Here is a 20,971-nt window from a genome sequence, read left to right on the forward strand (position 1 = left end):
GTGCAGCCTATCCCACACAGTGCAAGGCAGAGCACAGTCAGTGCTTGACGAGGCCCATTTGATTGATTCTATCACCCCACTGCCTTGGATCAGGCCCACAAGGAAACAGGTGTGTGGGTGGAGCCCTGCTGATCTGGAGGCAGAGGGACTCACCTGCCCACCCTCATGCTCCAGCTGCTCCAGAAAATACCCTGGAGTCCAAAACTTGTCAGGCAAGCCTCCCTGAGTCTCAGTGTCTCAGACAATTGTCTGTAGGTCAGCAAAGCCGGAGCCTGAAGAGCAAGCCTTACAGTGGGCCAGCGTGTACCTTTCCATAGGCTTACACAGGCCTGAGAAGCCGGAAGACCCCAAACTCATCCCTCTCAAAGCAGGCAGGGCCTTGGGGAGGAGGCAGCCTCATGGAAGGCAGCCCGGAGGGGAGGAGGGGAGGGGAGGTGTGGAGTGGAGAGTCAGAGAGTCAGAAATGCGCTATCAGCACTGCCCGTCCTCCCCACTTCCTCTCTTGAACGGATCACATCCTGTTATTGTGTGGACAGAGAAGGCCAGGAGCTGGGGAGGGAGGCAGGGCTCAGATCAAGTGAGTGGCGAGAGAAAGGAGGAGCCAGAGGGAATGTCACAGTGGGCATCAGGTAGCTCTAGCAGCCCAGCCCTGCCTGACCCCAGGTGGCCTGGCAGGAGTAGGGCACCCAGGAGGGAGGACCAACATCCCGGGAGCAACTTGCATCTGCCATTAAGAGAAGATGCTGGAGCTCAGGACAGGCTGTGCCTCCCTGCAAAGGCACCTGGCGGGCGGGAAATGGTACCTTCTTCAGGAAGCCTTCTCCAGCCTCCTCCCCAGGCTCTTTTCAATTCAGCAAACATTTACCCTGGGCCTGCAGGGCCAGAGCCAGACTTCCCTCAGCCCTCAGGCCTCTCTCTCTCACAACACTTTCCTCTGGGGTTGTAATGTTCTGGATCTGTTCCCCTCCACCTAGCTTCCACCCAGCCTTCGTGCCCCCTTCGGACAAGGGGACAGGGAAAGGCCCTTGCTGGCCCCCCAGCATCGCCCAGCATCGCCCAGCATGTGGCGGGTCCAGAGAAGTTCCTGCTGCTGTGAATGATTAGTGTTCCCACTTCCCTCTCTGCCCTCTTTCTCTCTTCTGCCTTCCCAGGTATAGCCCTGTCCCAAACCCATTGCTAGCAATAACAATGGCTCTTTCTATAAAACACAAGCACTTTATATAGATTATTTTGAAATCCCATGCCAGCCCTGTAAGATGGGAGTTAATATCTTTACTTAACAGATGAGGAAACTGAAGCTCAGAAAGGGTAAGTGATTTACCCAAAGTCACACAGCAGTACAATCAGTGGTAGTCCTGAAATTTAAACCCAGATAAGTCAGACCCCAAGCCTAGGCTCCTTCTGTGGCCCACAAAGCGCCTCTCTTTCTGCCTTTCTTGCTCAATCCCACCCATGTCCTGGCCTCTCCCTTCCTGAACTGACACCACATCGACTGTCCTTACTGCCTGTCCTCAAGCTGAGCCTGTTGCTATAGGCAAGCTCTCCAGTGCCCCCACCAATTGCTCATGGTGCTGGGCAGATTCTACAGCACAGCACGGGCCTGTCTGCTCTAAAAACACCCGACTACTTAGGGACTATTTCTTCTTCCTCTCTTGAAGGGCAGTGAACACTGGCTTTGGACTCAGACCTGAATTCAAATCCTGAGTAACTGGTAAAACCCCATCCCCTCTCTAGGCCTCATTTCCTTCTCTGGACAACAGAGAGGATGCTCTGGGTGTCCTGACTTACTCCTTTCACTCTGACTCATGATGGCCCAGCACCATGGCCTGTCCTCAGCACATTGGTCAGACGTGCTGGCCTGGCTCACATCAGCCATAGGGCCAGAGAGAGCACCGTTAGTTGTTTTGCACATAGAGAAGGGGGAGTGGGCAGCACAAGGGGGCAGGGCTGCTATGAGCACAGGGATAAACAGCCTCCTGATCTTCATCAGCCACACCTCGCCCCACCCAGGTCCAGTATGATAACCAGGCCACTGGGGCCCAGCCCCAGAAAGCTCACACCCCGCCTCCCCACCAACAGAAGCAGCCCCAAGAGCAGAGCTGTCCATCTGCCCCAACCAGCCCAGAGCTGTGGTTTTCGGCCGGGGTGGGGGTGGGGTGGGGGAGAACATTGCAGGAGGCATCTTTGTAGGGATGACCCAGCCTCACACCTATCCCACCCACCCTCTCATTCCATGCTGGCCTCAACACTGAGCTAGGAGTTTCCATACGTGGGAACCTCTTCATTCAGTCAATGTTGAAAGGATCCCATGCCAGGTCTGCCATGGGGCACTGGAAGCCAATAGACCAATCAGGCATGGTCTTGCCCTCAGGGGGCTCATGTTTGATTGGGGAAGCAGACAAGTGAGCACAGAGGGAAGGGAAGCCCCATAGAGTCAGGACAGACTTCTGGGTGCTGGGGACAATTTAGCCAGACGAAAGGAAGATGGAAGCAGATGACAGATAGAAACAAAAAGTGCAAAACCGAACGGTTAAAAACACAATGGCAGCCAGGACAGAAAGGTGAGTACAATAGGGGCGGAGAAAGCAAATAGTGGAATGGGCGGAATGGCGAGAACATGGTCTTTTCCCTGAGGTGGGCAGAAGGTGTCCCCCATGGGAGGCAGGAAGTCTAGTCTTGCCCTGCCTGCCACTACTGTCATTGTCCATGGGATGTGTGGCCCTGGGAAGACTCTTCCTCTCTGGGCCTCAGTCTTCCTATCTGAAGATGGAGACACTAGTCCAAACGATCCCCAAGGGCCTGGCCCACTTGGGCAGTCAATAGCCCCACAGACTCTGCCTGGTGGCCACAGAGTCAGGTCTTCCTCACCTCTCTGTAAATGGAGTCCCTGCCCTCTCCTGGGAAAGATCCTCCTGGAAATAGGTACTCCTCCCTTCCCATTCTCCTCCTCCCCAGATGCCATCCTCACCAGAGCCTCGGCTATCACTGCATTGGTCTTGGCTAACCACTTCCTCGACCCCAAACCCCCTTTCACTATAGCTTCCGAAATGTCACTCTCTTGCTTGCATGAACATGCATCTCTCTCTCTCCTCCACCCCCTCTCTCACCACCCGAACCCCCTTCTCCTATCCCAGGACTAAGTCTCCTCATCCTATCTTCCCAAAGGCTTCCTTGCCCTGGGCCAGGGAGATGCATACTTGAGAGTCTTCTAAAAGCTCAGGAGCTTCCCTACAGGCCAGAGTTTGACCCTCAAGCTCTGCATGGCCCTGGCCCTCCTAGATTATGGTTGGAAGCTTCCTAGGACAGGCGCAGCCAAGATCAAAACCTGGCAAGATGAGCAAGGCTAATCCCAAAGGAGCCAGAGTCATCCAGGGCCCCCTTGAGTTCCTTTCTGGGCACATCTTTTTTCCCTTCTACTAATCACCTTCTAATGTGCTGTAACTTCACTGTATCGACACCATAATCAGCATATTTAATATGCGCGTGTGTGTGTGTGCGTGTGTGTGCGTGTGCGCGCTTACTGTCTCCTTGCTAGAATTCAAGCAACTCAAGAACAGGGATTTTGGTTTTCTTCACTGCTGGATCTCCAGTACCTAGAATGATACCTGGCCCGTTGTAGGGCTCAAAAAACACAACTACATGGAAGGATTGGTACTCCATTGGAAATGCTAACCCACTGAGGTCCCTGAAGTTCCAACAGTCCATATGCAGAGCCCTCTCTGCCCCCCCGAACCCAGAGTCCCCGTCCGTCATGGCATTTCCATTCCTAAACCTCCCCTCACTGATCCCTTCTCCCAAAGCCTCAGCCTGTCCCTGAGCCCCACGTGAGACCTGCACCCCCCAATCCTCGAGAGTCAGGTATTAGAGCCGCAGCCTCCATGGAATCATCAGAGCACCTGGGACCATCCTCTGGTGAGACCTTAATCTGTCCTGAACTTATGAGGAAAGCCACTGCCCCAGCCATACAGGCTGAACCCAGCACACAGAGGAGGCCACCTGCGGGGTGGCCCTGCGCCACAAATACAGGTACGCAATGTTCAGAAGAGGCCCCCTCTGTGAGGCCTGGGAGAGGGAAAAGAATGGAACCTCTAAGGCGGGGAGCCTCAGGGTGGGATCATCCCACCCTGAGGGAACAGCTGAGTCCTGGAGGCCCCTGTATACCCAGGGAGACAGACTCTTGTCAGACCTTTCCTTTTAATGTCCCAACTCTCAGGCCTGGGGGTGCAAGATCCAAGTACAGAGTCCAGGCCCCTTTGTAAAACTTTTATTTAGAAATCTTCCCAATATATCCTTATATATATACACACATCATCACCACAAGGGTTTTGTCGCTAAAGAGTCACGCCCACAGTGTTGGCCTCCCGGCTGTACAAAGGTCAAGGTACCCGGAGCGGTTACTCCCCTTCTGCAGAAAAACGCGGAGACCAACACAACTCATCACGTACAGTACAACATTGACGGAAAGTGCTGGGCCCGCCCACAGGGACAACGCGCTATGTACAGGGGCAAGGGCAAGCCTTTGGTGGGGGCCACGTACCATCGAAATCACAAGTACGAGACCAGACCAGCCCCAAAGGCCAAGATAGTTGTCAGCTGACTACAGATGCTGTGCCCTCTGTTCTGTTTTCGGAATAGGATAAAGGTTGTACCATCTTGTCGTTGCCACCACCAATAAAAGCATGTGAATTTTCCTGAAAAGATGTGAATCCCTCCGGTCATTACAATCATCTCTCTTCTCCACACTTTTTTTCCTTTACATTCCTTCCCTTTGCAGAAATATGATTCTTGGAATGTTGCCATCTCTTCACAGGTGAGGCAGAGGAAGAAGGAAGGGTATGCTGGGTGGGGCGGGGGGTGCGCAGTTGGACATGAAAATGAAACTTTTGGATCTTCTGTAGGTCTTGCAAAGACATGAAGCCTTACCATTCCCTACCCAGGCCAGTTTGGGGAAGCTGTATTACGTTTTACATATTCCGCCCGTATCTTTTTCCATTCTTACTCCTGTGCCTCCCCTTGGAAGGAAACGAAAATGAGGTCAATCTGGAGAAATGTGGACAATCAGGATAATCCAGGCAAAAGTGGTTTGGAACCTAGATTACTCAAATGCTATGCAGTCAGGCAGGCTGGCCCACTGCCCAGGCCCTGCACTCAGGGTGAGAAACCCCACTGCAGCAATGATATTGAGGGCAGAAGGGTTCTTTCTGGTTTCAAAATGCTACTTTCATGATTCCACTCAGTCTACACCACAGCCCTAGGAGACAGGCCAAACCAGGGTGTTTATGAGAAACTGACATTGAGAGAGGTAACATCCATATTGTCTGAGAGAGGAGGAAGCCAGAAGCTTGAGTTCCTGATAGAATGTGTGATCATTTCCTAAATCATCTCCACTCATCCATACTGTGGCCACTTTTCAATCCCAAGTCAAATTACTCTGCCAGGAGGTAAATAGAGTCTTAGGACCTAGGACAGGGGCTCCATCTTTAGACAGATGGGATTCTTCACAGGAGCTTCCAAGTACTGGAAAGAAACCAATCCTAAGTTCACCAAAATAGGATGTTGGGGGTCTTAAATGGATGGAGAATGGTACTATAAGGGTTACCATGGTCCCCCCTTACTCACAAACTGGACCCCACAACTTAAGAGGGAGGGGAGGGAGCAGGGATCATGCCATCTGCATTCGGCTGTGCTCAAGGTCCTTCACCACAAGGGATTGTTTTCCCTCTAACCCCAAAGGCAGAGCCTGGTGGGAGATGGCTGCGGTGACTTGAGGGTACAATGACAGGTATATAGGACTTGGGTGGAGTTTGTTCCACGGGGTTGGAATGCATGTCACAGGCAGGCCTGGCCTTAAGAAAACCATGTCCCACCATGTGGATTGACACAAGAGATCAACAGGACAGTGGGTCCACTCTACAAAAAAATTCTTCACTTTACAAAAGGACTTGCAGTAGTAATTCTTTAAAAGATGAAGGATAAGGGTTTGATTTACAAAACTTTCATGTACAACTTTTGGAGGGGGACACTCTTATTGCAGTAAGCCAGCCTCCCATACACACCCTAGGTGACTGAAAGCTGTATAACCGAGGGGTGTTGAAGATTCTGCTAAGTGATTGTGCATATGTCTGGGTCTCAGCCAGGGCCTGGTCTCTGGTCTCTGGATTTCCCATGCCCCAGAAGGGGGCTGGCGCCTGGGTCCTATCAAGACCTAAAGATCCCACCAGTAACTGAAGTCAAGCAAAAATCCCAAATGCCAGAAATTCATCGGACAGGGTTTGTGCCCAATTGAGTTCAGAACACAGACCAGACCATCAGCAAGCAGACTTCCTGGGGGTGAGAAGGTCCCTCTGAGCATCTGCGAGGACACACAGATGGGGCTGTGCATCCACTGTCAGCACAAGCACATGCCCATCGGCACACTGGCATTCGTTGACCGTACAAACAGTGATGGGGAGCTCAGAATACAGGCAGGAAGCTCTGAGACACCATCGGGATGTGAACCCACAGCCCTAAACAGCTCTTGCTCAACTCATTCTAATCACTTTCCCTCTCTCTGCCTTCACATGAGGCCCAACAGGGCACTCTCCCAGCTACAGACTCGGTCCCCACAGCCACAAGGATTAGGAAGGCAAGTCTCAGTGGGGAGAAAACAGAGCTTTGATCCTGGGGCAAGAGTAAGGGCTACTGGGTTTTCTGACCCTCTGGCCCAGCTAGTCAAGAGCGGGCTGTCCACTGGCCATCTTCTTCAACCAGGCCCTGAAGAAGGCACCTCGAGGCTTGTGACTCTCTGCGGCAGCTGGCAAGCTGGGTGGACCAACATGGGCCTGGGTGAAGATGGGGCTCACCCAGAAATGGGCAGCTACCAGGTACCTACATATTTGGACAGAGTGGCCACACAAGCCACTCCAGCCAGCTTGGGGTGGGGGGGTGGTGCTGAAGGCAAGGCAGAGGCTGCTGGATGCCCCAGGGGAGAGCCGACAACCCCAAGTCTCAGCAAAGACGGGGGTCCCAAGCTCCAGGCCAAAAGCAGTGCCAGTTGAGCTCTTTACTTTAAAGTCTTAGGGATTTGGGGGAGGGGAAGACCGTGCCGTCTTCATAAAAAGTACCTACCACTTTGCTCCATTTTTCTGTTCTACCACTGAGTCAGGAAACAGGAAAGCCAGCCGGGGCAGTTAGGACTTCCCAAAGTTCAGACATCAAGGAAGGCTCGTCAAGTCCACTGCCCTGCTTCAGAGCTACCCAATCCTCACCCCACCTGCCCCGAAGCCCACGGTCCCAGCAGCCTGAGGCTGCCCTCCTGGCCGGTCCTGAGTGGCCCTGGCCCCATCACCGAGGACCTGCTCCATCAGCGGCTGGCAGCATGGCAGGATGGAGGCTGCGGGCCGTGTGCTTGGGTGCCGGCTCTTCTGTGTAGCTGTCCGGGCTGGCGGCCCCATCCAGAGAGCTGCCACAGCTGGAGTTGGGGGAGAGCACGTCCTGCAGCAGGTCGTCTGCAGGTGCACCGCCCCCTCCCCCACCGCCTCCTCCACCAGCCCCCACCACGGGGTCCTTGCCAGGCTTGGCCCGTTGGGTACCCTCCTCCTCCTGGTCATTGAGCAGCTTGGCCAGGAAGTTGATGTACTTCATGGCCAAGCGGAGGATCTCATTCTTGCTGAGCTTCTTGTCTGGGGGATGTGTGGGGATCAGCTTGCGGAGCTCAGCAAAGGCCCCGTTCACATTCTGCTGCCGCCATCTTTCTCGGCTGTTGGTGAAGATGCGTCGCACGACTTTGGTGTGAGGACCTGGAGGAGGTAGGGGGACAAGAGTTAAAACGGTGAAATGGAGGTGCCCCAAGGCACCTTCTCCTGTGGGGAAGAAGAGAAACCAGTCATTGGGAAACTGGGGAAACCCAGAACGCCTTCCCTTACCTTTTACTTAGAAAACTCTATTCAGCTTGTAAAGCCCAGTTCATCTGTTTCCTCCTCTCTGAGGATTTCCCTCCACCCCTTGGGACAGACCTCACCAACCATCACGGCCCTCCAACTGCCTGATCTCCATTACTTTTGATCATTGCTGTATGTGTCTATGCTTGTTGCCCTGTCTGGGCTGTGAAACATTTGAGGACAGGGACCATTTGTCATTCATTCATTCATTCATTCATTCATTCATTCATTGTGCCAAGAGGCCATACCACATTAGTCAGAAAGACAAACTCTGGAGCCAGACTTTCCGGGATGATTCCTATTACTCACTAGAGAGTGACTGGGCAAGTTACTTAAACTCCCCGTGCTTTAGCTTCATCATCTGTAAAATGGAGGTAATACTAGCAACTGAAGTCACAAGATTGTCATATGGATCTAACAACGAACACAGGTAAAGTCCTTAAGACAATACCTGCCTCAGATAAAACATTCAATAAATGTCAGCTATTATCATCCAACCATCAGTTATTTACTAATAACCAGGCACCAAGGAACATGATGAACAAAACAGACAGGGTCCCTGCCCTCACAGAACTTCCATTTTAATGGTGATGACAGATGATGAACAAGTACAAACAAATAACAAATGAACAGGAAGCGGAATGTAATAAAATATGGAAAGGAGCCACTACATTTAGCTGAGGTGGTTGGGGATGGCATACTGGAGAAAAGTGACATCTAGAAGGTAAGAAGTTAAGGGTAAACAAGAGCCAGCAGCCACAGGAAGGGAAGAGGGAATGGTATGGCAAAGGCCCTGAGCTGGAAAATGGCTGAAGCCAGCCTGGCTACTCAGTGTGGTTGTGATCAGAGTAGGCTGAATCTAGGCCCCATAAGTCTCTGCAGTCAGGGTGGGGACTTTATACTAAGGGTGATGGCAAACCCAGAGCAGGGGTTTGGCAAATGTTTGCTAACTGATCATGCTGGCAGGAGGGGGAATGGTGTAGAGAGCACAGACAAGAGGGAAAAGGGCCCACCCACCCTGTGGGCTCTCTCCCCCAGGAGAGGAGTGGAGAGACAGCCATGCACAGGCACGGCCTGAGGCTCTGAGCAGGTGTCTGGGGGCTGCCTCAGTCTCTCCATGTCTACAATGCACTGATTACAGACTAGACCAATTTCAGACTATATTCGCATACTAAGACTTGTGGAGCAGTAGCAGACACCAGCGTGCATGTATTGAGCACCTATGATGTTCAAAGCACTGCACAAAATATCCAAGCCTGACCTGGGATGCCCAAAGCCAGAGAAAATAGAACAGGGCCCTGCAAGTGTTCCTGATCTCCTGGGCTGAGGTGACTGCTTCCCTTCCCAACACTGAGGCACACAGCCAAGCTCCCAGCAGTCATCAGGAAGCTCTGTGCACTGAAGGAACTCCCAGTCCTGGGATATTTGTTTGCCCTCTTTGATGACCCCTAGAACCAGACTTCAGAATGGGGAAACTTGAGTAGGGGAGACGAGGAGAGGAAGGGTCAAGGCATCACCTAAGACCCACTGCTCATTCCACTGAGACTGAGGCTGGGACAGCTCATCCATGCCAGCACTTCTAGCTTCATCATCTGTCTCTCTTACATGCACGTGCACACACACATACACACGTATACACACATGCACACATACACACACACGATATTCTCTCAGAGAGCGGATCATTCACTCCCTGCCCACTGTGCCTCTGAAAGCTGTCTTTCTAAACCCCAACAGGCCCCAGCCCAATGCACTCTTCGCCAAAGGCCAGACCCAAGCTGGGAAAAACAGCGGAGGAAATAACTCCATGTTCTTTGGCCTCCAGGCCAGAAAGAGGGGTGTCCCTCAGCTGTGACATAGAGAAGACCGTCCCTGCTCCATGGTAATGCTGACTGATCTTTAGGGAGCTCCTAGGTGAGGAGGGGGCATTATAAGTGCTGTCACAGCTACAGCTAGACAGAACTCCAGAAGGAGCACCTACCCTGAGCCAGGCCCTAAAAACACTTTACCCCATTGTACTCTTTCAGCAATCTGTAAGGAAGCAATTACTCTCCCCACTTCACAAATGAGGAAACTGAGAGCCAGAAAAGTTCAGCAGTAGGAATCCACATCAAGTCCCGACTTTACACTTCGAATTAGTTCCACTTCTTTGGACTCTTTCTGGTTATACCTTTGACTTCCAAGTCTCATGGACAGATTCTGCACCCCCACACACATACCCTCCTCTCACCTCCATTTCTGCCTCTTCCTCGCTGGCACCTTCCCAGAGAACCTCCCACCTCTCCACACCCTCCTCTTCCCCCAGTCTGTCCATCCCTCTGCACCCTCTGACTCTCCGTGGCCAGGTACTGAGTAGGTGCTTAGTAAATGTTAGTGACATTTATGAGTAATGGTTTCCCTATATGTCTGTGCTCCCCCCAAATCTTCACCCTCTTGCCCCTCTCCTCCTTCCTCTCTTTTATGCCTGATTCTCGCTGCCTCTGCCCTCTGCAGAAAATGCCTCTTCCCTGGGGAACTTCGGGACTGGTTCTGCCTATTTCCTGTTTGGTATACCCACCTCCCCTCTCTAACCTAACAGCACTGACACGTCATCACCCTTCCCTCTTGGACCTACACCCCATATCCCAGGCTGATCAGGTCTTATGAGGCCTGTTCCTTGTCCAGACTCTAGGCCCCCTCCCCTCCAGAACACCACAGAGGACTCCTCTCCAGAAGCTCCAGCTCAATACATATCCCTCTTACTGGCTCCTTGAATAAACCCAGTGTGGCTTCAAGGCCTCAGGTGCCCTTCCTACTGGAGCCCCAGGCCCCAGCCAGGCTGAAGCACTGGAGGCTCCAGGGATTGGCTCCAAGTCCTGGGCTCTGGAAGAGCCTGCTCTCCTGCCCCCTGGTGTTGGGTCCCATCTACTGCATCAGATCAACACTGGGGAGAAGGAGGGGATACTCCAAATTTCCCATTCATCCAACCCCTTCCCCCAAGTGCCAAAGATTACTTGGGTAGTTCACTGTAGTAGTGCCAAGGACCTTCTCGGGGAATCTAGGATGTCAGGAAGGGAACTCCAGTTCTCAGTTCTGGGTGTGGAACGGAGACGAGATGGCCCCACAATATAGGGTCCTGGGACAAGGCCCTTAAATGTGCAATTCCAGGCAGGGAGCAGACTCCAGACTCCAAAAAGGACTTGGGAGGTGCACGAAATCCCTGAGGGGCAGCGCTTAGAGGCAGGGAGCACCACGTGTTCTGCCCTCCGCCTGCGATTCTTGCCAGGAGTTGGAACGGAGCTATAGTGGGGACTACAACGGACTCCAGGGGTTTGGGCTAAATGCCTCAGTGTGTCCTCAGCACCACTTCCCTCTTCCCAGGACCATGAGGGTGGCCCCCAGCCCTGCCCATGACTTCCCCTAGTCCCAGGTCTAGTTGCAGGGTGAGGATTCTGGCAGACTCGGGTTCCAAGGCAGCCAACCCAGCTATGTGAGACACCCATGGAGTAGTGCCCAAGGATCCCACCTTCAAGGGCCTCTAAGGAGCATGAGGGATGACACAAAGGTGGAAGCAGGTACACTCACCATCAGTAATCTCCATCTCATAAGGGGAGGGCCTCCTCTTCACTCGGTTGTTGGTGGCGAACATAGGGAAGGCATCTGGCTCCCCAAAGAACCCACTGTGGGAGGGAGCAGGCAGATCACAAGATCACACGTAGGTGGAGGGGAGAAAGCCTCCTCAGCGATCCTCCCCACGTGTTCTTGAGCCTCCCACCACCCTTGGGAAAACAAGGGGGCTCCTGCTCCCTTCACACCTGAGTTTGGAATAGAAGGAGCATCACACACACACCCAAACACACTCACAGAATGCTCCCACCCTCTCTCCCCGGTGAGACAAGCAAGGGGAGGAGGGACCACACTCCCACACACCCCTCCCCCCACACAAATGATAAGTGAACACATGGAACAAATGCAATAATGAACACACACGCAACTCACAGGCAGGCATACTCCCCTTCCCGGTACAAGCACAGGATCCCCAGACACCTCCCCTCCCAAACAGGTACTCATACAGGCAGATGTGGCCTTCATACCTTGTGTGCTGTGCAACTCTAGCCCCTCACAAGGCACACCATCCCTTTCCCCCCAGATCGCCCCACCTTCATCGGGGGTCCCATGGGGGCCGCCGACATTCAACAGAAAGGAAACCTTGACTCACCACTGTTTACATGCCCCCCCCCATCACCCACTCTGTGCTTTCCATGGCTTCTTTCTCGGAGTCTCCCACAGACTCAATAACTGGCCCACATTATCAACCCCTGCCTCATCTTCCTGTCTGCGCGCCACCTCTACCTCTATCTCCCCGCCATCTCAGTGGCCCCAGCAGGAAAATGGACACCCTCACACCGAGAGGGGTATACACCGCGCCCCGCCCCCCCACCGCCGCCCTGCCCAGCCCGGCCGAGGGGCAGAGGGGCTCAGGAGGGGCTCAGGAGGAGAGGGAGGGATCCACTCCCCAGATGCGCCCTGGAGCAGTTTCCGAAGAGGGAACCCTCTTGCAACGACCATCAGCTCCGTATCTCTTACCTGTCCACTGAGGGCTGCAGTTTCCAGAAGAATCTCACAGCGGAGCGCATTCAGACACATTCTTGCCCGGTACTCACACTCCAGCGGCTCCCTTCGGGCCACTAGCCACCACGCACGCACACACTACCAACACCCAGCACAGCCAGCGCGCTTCCACTCACTGCCGGCCACATGCCTGCACGCCCGAAGACGTGGACCCCTCGCGGGCTCACGCACACCCACGCAGGCCGCACACGCACGGGGCACGCCACCCCCGGCCCCGCGCACACGCACACTCCCACAAAGGGCTCCCGTCTGCTCGCGCACGGGCTCCAGCGAGCAGACTTTTCCGCCCTCGGGTCTACTACTCCCTTCCCTTCCTGCGCTCCCGCCGCTAAGCGCGGTCGCTCCGAGGGGCACAAGGGGCGCCCCGGCAGGATGCTTCCCGGGGTGCCGCCCGCCCACCCCGTCCCCTCCCGCCGCGGCCCTGACCTGCCGAGCGAGGCCAGCGGCTGGCTGAGGCTGTAGAGCAGCGCGCGGCCGGGGGCGGCGGGGGCCGCCAGCGCGGGTGGGCTCAGCTGCACCATGCGGCCGTCGCCGGGCAGCTCCGCGGGGGCCGAGGCGGGCGCGGGCCCCGGAGGTCTGCACAGCTCGGTGGTGGGCACCCGATGGCGCGCTTCGGCCGCCGCCGCCGCGTCGCGGCCCTTTAAGTCCCGCGCGGCGCCGCCCCCACCGGCGGGGCCGCCCCCCGGACCGCCGCGCGCGCCCAGCTCGATGACCGGGGGCTCCGCGGGGGCCGCGCGGCTCGTCTCCTTGGCGACGCCGTTCAGCAGGACCAGGTGCGGAGGGGCCATGCGGGCCTCGGCCGCGTCCCGTCCCTCTAGCGGGGGGTCACTGCGGGCCGCCTCGCTCGGCGGCCGCTCCGTCATCCTGCGGGCAGACAGACAGACAAGCGGACGCCCGCTCTGACAACCGCCCCCAGCCCACCGAGGGGTGGGTGAAGGGGGTGCAGGGCTCAGAGAAATTCTCGCACCGAGACGTGGGAAGAGGCGGACCAACTTAGCGCCACGTGGACACACGCCCTCCCCCGGGGCCTGAAGGCCCAGCGGGGGGCTGGGGCAGGAGGGAGAAAGGGTGGGGGGGGGGGCTCTAGTTTGGGAGAAGGGAGAGGGGCCTGGGAGACACAGAGACTGAAGAGATGGAAAAACACGACAGGCATTGGAGGAAAAGGAATACAGCCAGCGAAAGAAAACACAAGGGGGAAAAGGAAGGAAATGTAGAAAGAGGCGAGAAAGAAATACCATCTTGTCCCCCTGCTCAGGCCGCAAGGGAAGAGGAGGGAACAAATCCCCTGACCATGTTCTTCCCGCCCCCCTTTTGGTTTTGGCGGGGAAACTGGCGCGGAGGTGGGGTGCTTCTCCAACCACCCTCAGCAATACCCGCCCCCAGCCTGCCGCCCGCACACGAACATCCAGAAACCTGGGAGGGGTGCAAGTAGGGAATTCAGGGAATGGAGGCTACAGGGCCTGGGGTCCACTGTGCCACAGCTGGCAGCGCTTCTTGCTCTCTTTTCAACACGTATGCACCCCCCTGCAGGGGTTGTCTGTCTGTAGTAAGCAAATACACCGTGTATTCTGGGCAGCTGCTGGAAACCCCGGGGGCCCTTTACTCCCACCGAGACCAGAGATGAGACACTGGGAAGGAAGAAAACGATCCTAGCCCTACGTCCCCCGCACACTCCACCTCCTTCTGTCTAGCTGGACTCAAGTGAGGTGGGGTCTGGAAGGGAGGCTTGGCTGAAGGGCTATGGAGCCTCAGCATTCAGAATGCTCCTGAGGCCACCGGGGTCTAGGCTCCCATCTGTGAGCAGGAACAGGTATCACGAAGGCCCTTGAACTCTTCCATCCCCCTCTCCTGCCGTGGTGTTGTCCTCTGGGAAATGGGGGCAATACCTCATTTATGCATTTAAAAGCACCTGCAAATGCTCAAGTAAACATTATCTGGACCATCCAGGGGAATGCCTTGCCCAAGGTCACATGAACCTATTGGCCACAGAGCCACAGAGCGGGACCAGAACTTCTATCTCACTCTGTCTGAGCTATCCTCCTGTGTACCCCCTCCCATGTATATCCCTGGGGCTGAGGACACTCCTTCTCTTCTCCACAACCATACACCAGGGTGACCACAGAGGCTCCAGTCCCCACTAACACTGACTGGGGGCCTTCCACCGCCCTGCTTCGATGCCAATAGAGCCAGGCTCCCGAAAGAATGAAAACCAAAAAACCATGAGACTCTGGGTCTGCAGTTTGGGGATGCTTGTGAGTTCTTTTAATAAAATACATATATAATCAACCCAACAGGCTTCATAAGATGTCCAAAAGAAGATTTCTGCTCTCTGAATTAGATGGTTGGGATATTTTATAGCAGAAAATACACAAAAATCCAATTCATCCCCAACCAGAGGGCATCTAATCACTCGTGGCAGCCATTCTGCCACTGCACCGCTCCGGACAAGAGTTGGCCTGGGAAATATCCTCCAGCTCCAGAAGAGAGACCCGACCTTCTGAAACCTCTTCGGGGCTCAGCAAAATTGCCACCAGACACACAAGCTGATGGAGAATTGTCATTCAGATCGCACTTCTGCACTGGGTCTGCCAGCTCCAGGGGCTCGCCCTGGAGACGACAGAATTCCCCAAGACCTGGTGTACATGAGCTGCAAAAGCAGTGGGTTCACAAGGCTTCATTGGAAATGAGTTTACGATTATGGCGGAAACAATAGATCTGTATCCACAGAATGGGACTGCCAAGACACTGCAGCCACTAGAAATGCACCAGAGGTATACCAGTCTGGTGTTCCTGGCTCCCCTGCAGCAGTGAAATGCACCAGTAATATACCATCCTGTGGCAAAATATACAACCCCCAAGGTGCTGGTTCCCTACCTTACTGTCCCCACACACCGTTGTGTGCCCGGTGACACGTGCTTCAGCCCCAGCTTCTAATCAGAGTGACCAACGGTGCACACTGCAATCACCAGACTGAGTTCAAGCTCTCCTTATGACACATTTATACCCTCTGATTAATTCTGAGGCTTCATGTAGGCGCGGGTCCCCAAGGGGCAAGAGGAGCACATATTCCAGATGAGTTGACTCTGGCCCCAAATGCCCTCCCCAGAGGCCTATAAATATCTGTATCTCGGAGGCTCCCCGTGAGAAACCTTTGATTGGCCCCCAGGGTCTGTGGCCGACCTCTCCCCGCCCATCCCTGGACCTTAGAAAAACCCGGCAGGCTGTTCTGCAACCAGGATCACCCATGCCAAGGGTCCATGCTCCAGAAGAAGCCAACAGCAGACTCATAAGCACCGCTGGTTGTAGGAGACTAACCCCAATCACTTGGCTTTGGTTAAGATTACTGAAAGGAAAGCCCGAGTGATTTTTACTTTGTTCATTTGTTTTTATTTGGGGAAGACAAAGGAATGGGGAGAAGCTTTTGAACAGAATCGCACTAGACTATTTTGACCATTACAACTCCTCTGTCTTTGTGCGGCCCAGAACCAGCTCGCAGCCCCCAACACCGGATCCTCATCTCCTGTTGCCAGATGGCCGCAACGTTTCCGTTCGAGTCTGAACAAGGCAGGGATCCCAGGAGCTCCTGGGGGGCAGCAACGGGGTCTCCGCAGCTCCCAATTCCGGGCAGGGAAAATTTCTCATGTGAAAACAGCCTCCGCTGGTACCTGGGGTAAGAGCTAGCTTCCTGCCCTTCATATTGCACCCACACCCGAACGAACCCCCCGGGGAGCCCCAAGCCTGCGCTGCATTCGCGAGAACAGAACCATATTCCCTGCTACTACCAGAGTGGAGGAGTGTTCCAGCGGCGCTCCGCTCTAGGCCTCAGGCCCCGGTCAAGGCCCACCGGAGTTGGGACTGCACTAGCCAGGATGGCTGGGCCTTCTTCCTGCCAGCGGCCCAGGCACACGCAGCCTGCACCACCCAGAAATAGCTGCCCCAGAGTTAGGAGCCTTGTGAAGCAAGCACAGGACCAGGACTGATGGGAGCGGCCTGGGGGGCTAAGTCCAGCTAGGTGTTTTTACCCAGGACTGAAAAAAGAAAGGGTCCCGCTAGAAACCACAGAGGCACGGATCCCGGATTCCCAGCTCTGGGCTCGTCCTCCCCTCACCCAATCGGAGACCGGACTGGCCTCTGTCCTGAGCCTCCCCCACCCCAGGCCGGAACCCAAGGTCTTCCTGGACACTGTTGCCACCGATAACTGTTCCCCCAAAACTCACCTGGGGCATATTTAGAGAGACAGGCCCCTCTGAATAGGATCTCCACTCCGCCGGAGAGGGGCGGGAGCCAAGGTCCAAGTTGTGGACTGGGGTCTTTGCTTTCCCCCTCTCTCGCTGAGAGACCAGCAGTTAGGCCACGGTGTGGTCCTGGGCAGTCTGCCGCGCCCAAAGCGAGTTTCCAGGAAAGATGGGGGTGGAGAGAAAGAGGGAGGGCGAGAGGGAGGGAGAGAGAGAAATGGGGGTCAATGGCTGGGAATTACCTCATGTCCTCGCCGACCAGCCCAGGGAATTGCAAACAGCTTTCTGCCCCCAACTTGCAGGTGCTTGAAGCCTCCCCCCAGCCCCCCTTTAAAAAGAACCCTACACCTGACCAATCAGGAATAACTATTTACTCCAACAACAACAAAAAAACGAGCTCTCCACAGACTGCCAGAACATTTTCGGGCCCTCCAACCGGGATGTCTGGTTCAGTGCGGCCAGCTGAGTTTGTTTTCTAAGCACTGACGTGTCTATGCGGTTGGCTGGCTTGGGAACCCGGGTCAGGCCCAAGCAGCAGCCACAACGCCTAGCACGGGTGGGTGGGAAATGTGTGTTGGAAAAGGGGATTCCAGTCTTCAGACCCTGATCTGTGGGGCAGAACCTCCAAGGCCTCCATTCTCTCCATATCCACCTCTAGCCCAAAGCGAAACCAGGACCCAATTCCAAAAGCTACTTTCTCAGAGAAATGGAGTCAGAACAGCACTGATCCAAGAGGATGGGGGAGGGGAGGGAGAGATATCTTGATCTATCTAGGTCCCCTCTTTTCTTCCTATTGAGAAAGAAAGAAAGAAAGAAAGAAAGAAAGAAAGAAAGAAAGAAAGAGACACAGGCAGCCCCCGTCTTCCTTTCAACCATCCCCACACAATGATTTTCAATTTTTCAGCGTTCAGACTAGCAGAGTAAAGGAGAATTCTAGTAATTCCTTGCAGCAATAAACAAGGCAAAGGGAGGAAGGATAAACACAAATCCAATACTGCTTCCCAGGGTATAGTGTAGTGAGATTTAGGCTGCTTTTTTTTTTTCCTCCGAAGGGTTTTAATTTGTTTTGCCTAAATTGTCCAGTTTATGATTACACATCGAAGCCTTGGATTAATTCCAAAGGACTCTTTTTTTACCCCAGCTTTGGTAGAAATACAGGAATAATTCTTCCCTGCAGTTTCAGTCCAATGCGGGAGATTTTCTTTCTCCTCTTCTAATCGAAATGGGGGGAGGGGTGGGAAGAAGGGAGAATTCACTCATTCCCGTATCTTAGGTTGGGTTAATTTTTGCTTTATGACAGTCTGTGTGTCCGTCCCTCTCTCCATTTTCTCTCCCAACCCCAAGCTCAGCAACTTAAAAAAATAGAGCGGGGGGGGGGGGGGGGCGGGAAACGGCGCTGCTTTGTTATCGCTCCAAAGAAGCTAAAAGGGACAAGCCGCTTCGCTTCTGAACGATTACTTTAATTAAAAAGGATGATGATGAGGATGAGGATGAGGATGATGGCGACGACATCAGTAACCATAATAACTGGCAAAACAAAATCCATTTTTTCGCAGCGAGGGCAGCACTAACCCCATCCCTCCACAAAGCCTGGCCGGGGTCACCGACGCGACGTGTACCTGACCCACGCGGCAATGTCGCTCACCCGGGGAGGGGATAGGAAAGTGTTCTTTGGAGATTATCCCGAGGGTCCCCACCCAAGGCGCGAAACCTGGAGAATGCGCCCATTGTCTTTTCCAGGCCTCTCCCGCAGACCCCGGCCGAGGTACCCGCGAAACTGACCAGAAATGGATGAAGCCTGGGTGCGGCGGAAACCGAAGCCGGCGGCTACCGGCTTGAAGGCGCGGGCCTTGGCGAGCGCTGCTCAGCTCCGAGCCTGAAGAACCTCCCACTCTAACAAACCCCTCGAACACCGGGGCACAGGCTGGCCTCTGGACAGAGCAGCCGCCGACCGGGCTCCGTCTGCCCATCCAAGCCAACACTGGCTTCCGAATACATCATAATTTGGAATAAAATGTGAAATCCCTCTCCCCGCCCCCTTGCCGCCTCCTCAACTTGCGGCCCCATCTCCTGCTCGCCCTCCCCTCCACCCCCCAGCGATTTGCAAATGCACTTCTAAAGGACACAAGCACACAACCCAGTATGGACAGGACCACACACGGTCCAGCCCCACAGAAGGGAAGCAAAGTAAACACAACCCAACACTGCCCCGCAAGTCGACATGGTCGGGCCCGCACATTGTCAAACGCGCCACAACGAAATCAGTCCAACGCAATCGCTCACGGACAGACACCTAAGGTAGTCAGGATCACACACGCCCGACACAACGAAACCACCCAAACACAATCGCCAAGGCCACACAACCCAACACCCAGAGGCAGACCCGTGTCGAGAAAGCCAACGAGCATAACTGTATACAACGATGAAAACGCAGAAGGGCTTGAAGAATCCAAATCAACAACCCAAAGGGCGCGGACACCATCACACTCGGACACACAGCCCATCGCCTGGGAAGACCACACTCGGAAGAAGTCAGCATTGCCGACGGCTCACACACGCACTCACAATCCCACCGCATGCACACAACCACCAAGAAGAAATGAAAACCAACCACCGCCTCGCGCATTTCTGTATATTGCGTAAGGAAAAAGGGGAAGGAAGGAAGAGAGTCTCCGTGGCGGGAGGGGCGGCGGCGGCGAGCGGAGGGCGTCCGTGGAAAATGCCCCCCATCGAAAGAAACCCAGGGAGAAGGAGCGAAGACCTCTTCTGCGAGCGGGGGGAAAGGGAGAGAGGAACTGACGGGGAATTCCGCGGGAGGCCGTAGGTTGCCTCCCCCTAGAAAAAGGCCAGAATGCTCACGTTTTGCCGCTACGGGGGGACGCGTGTGGCCATTTTGAGGCCTGGTCCTCAGTGCGGAGGCCCGCCCCCGCCCCCAGTCCCCGTCCCCCGCCCGCGCGCCCAGGCTCCTCCAGCGACGCGCGCTAATCCCCGCTCACGTTCTGGGCCTCGTTAGCATGGGCCGAGGCGCGCCGGGGCCGTGTGCGCCGCCGAGATAAGGCACTGCCGCGGGTCCGCTCGCCCCCGATAAGCGCCTCGGCCATTATGGGCCAAATGATTCATTTTAATTTGGCAATTTCACCGGAGGGAGCGGGGACTGGTTGCGCGGCGCTGGGACCGGCTCCGGAATGCGCCACGGAGAGAGTTGGGCGCGCGGTCTAGGACTCGGCGAGTCCAGCCCCATTTCTGATCCCGAAGCCTCTGGGGAACCGGGCACCCCGCAACCTCAGTCCCACGGCCTTCGAGACACCTTTCTTCAGCGACTCTCATCCCAGCACCCCGTCCCTACCTCCGACACCAAAACCATCACTCCCAACCCTTCCCCGGCATCCATTCTTTCTCCAGTCCTAGACACCCGGATTTCAATGGGCAGTTCCTCATCCCAGGAAGCTCCCAGCATCCCCCCCCCCGCCCCAGCCCCCCAGCCCCTTCAGCCCTGGCTCCTTTCTGCTCTAAAATGGAGTTTGCTTGCCTCCCGTGGCATAGACTGAGCTCACAGCCGGGGGCTCTGTGGAGGCAGAATTGCTGTCAACGGAGCGATTTAAACGTCCATTCTGCTTGAGTTCCAGGCTGAGCCCAGAGCCCGGGGAACATCCCATCCCTCATATTTTAAACAGTTTAATCCTGCTACTGAAGCGCCGTTCTAAGCACTCTACACATACAAATTCCTTTCGTTCTCATAAACAGTGCTGGTGCTATTACCATCCTCCATTTAGAGATGAAGAAACTGTGGCACAGAGAGTAAAAGAAACTTGACCAATGTTACACATCTGGTGAGTGGTGGAGCCTGGGTTTGAAGTTCATTTGGCACCAGTGTCCACCTGGAGCCCAGCAGATGACGAAAAGCAGCCAGAGCCTAGGCTGGGATGACAGATCTGGGTTCAACTCATTGCAGGGACCAAGATCTTAGTGTGGGGTAGAAGTCTGAGTTCAGCGAGGAGTGGTGACTGGGGCTCAGCTCATAGAGGGCATCTGGTTTCATTCTTTTATGGTGGAGGGGAAAGCCCAGGTTTAAATCTTGCAAGTCGCTTGGCTCCGAACCTCTGTTTCCTCTTCTGTAAAATGGGGAGATAATACCTACCTCCCAGATTTGTTGTGAGAATTAAATGACCTTTAAAAGGTAGTTGTGAGAACAGTAATCTACGGAAC

The 20,971-nt window shown here is 54.8% G+C and overlaps 1 protein-coding gene across 13 annotated transcripts; it reads right to left on the bottom strand.

Moving 5' to 3' along the window:
• Positions 1–4,249: 4,249 nt before the first annotated feature.
• TAL1 (TAL bHLH transcription factor 1, erythroid differentiation factor) lies at positions 4,250–19,709 on the bottom strand. 13 transcript variants are annotated; one of them, XM_045035783.1, is made up of 7 exons: positions 18,548–19,370; positions 16,748–16,903; positions 16,313–16,558; positions 15,405–16,195; positions 12,957–13,394; positions 11,484–11,578; positions 4,250–7,778 (listed from the first exon to the last, which is right to left on the bottom strand). In XM_045035783.1, exons 5-7 carry the CDS (start codon positions 13,391–13,393, stop codon positions 7,324–7,326), a joined length of 987 nt encoding a protein of 328 aa, XP_044891718.1. In that variant the 5' UTR covers position 13,394; positions 15,405–16,195; positions 16,313–16,558; positions 16,748–16,903; positions 18,548–19,370; the 3' UTR covers positions 4,250–7,323. The 13 variants fall into 13 exon arrangements, with proteins under 13 accessions (XP_044891718.1, XP_044891721.1, XP_044891713.1 ...); XM_045035786.1 differs by having other exon boundaries at positions 4,250–7,450; positions 7,572–7,778; positions 15,405–16,558; XM_045035778.1 differs by lacking the exon at positions 18,548–19,370 and adding an exon at positions 19,625–19,709 and having other exon boundaries at positions 15,405–16,558.
• Positions 19,710–20,971: the final 1,262 nt, after the last annotated feature.

This window comes from Felis catus, chromosome C1 (assembly GCF_018350175.1).
Source record: "Felis catus isolate Fca126 chromosome C1, F.catus_Fca126_mat1.0, whole genome shotgun sequence".
NCBI lineage: Eukaryota > Metazoa > Chordata > Mammalia > Carnivora > Felidae > Felis > Felis catus.

Coding starts and splice junctions, on each gene's coding strand:
- TAL1 (XM_045035778.1), bottom strand. CDS start 13,393: ATGACGGAGCGGCCGCCGAGCGAGGCGGCCCGCAGTGACCCCCCGCTA. Junction 11,579..12,956: donor CCGCTGGCCTCGCTCGGCAG/GTCAGGGCCGCG, acceptor TCCCTCCCACAG/TGGGTTCTTTGGGGAGCCAG. Junction 7,779..11,483: donor TGAGATGGAGATTACTGATG/GTGAGTGTACCT, acceptor TACCTCCTCCAG/GTCCTCACACCAAAGTCGTG.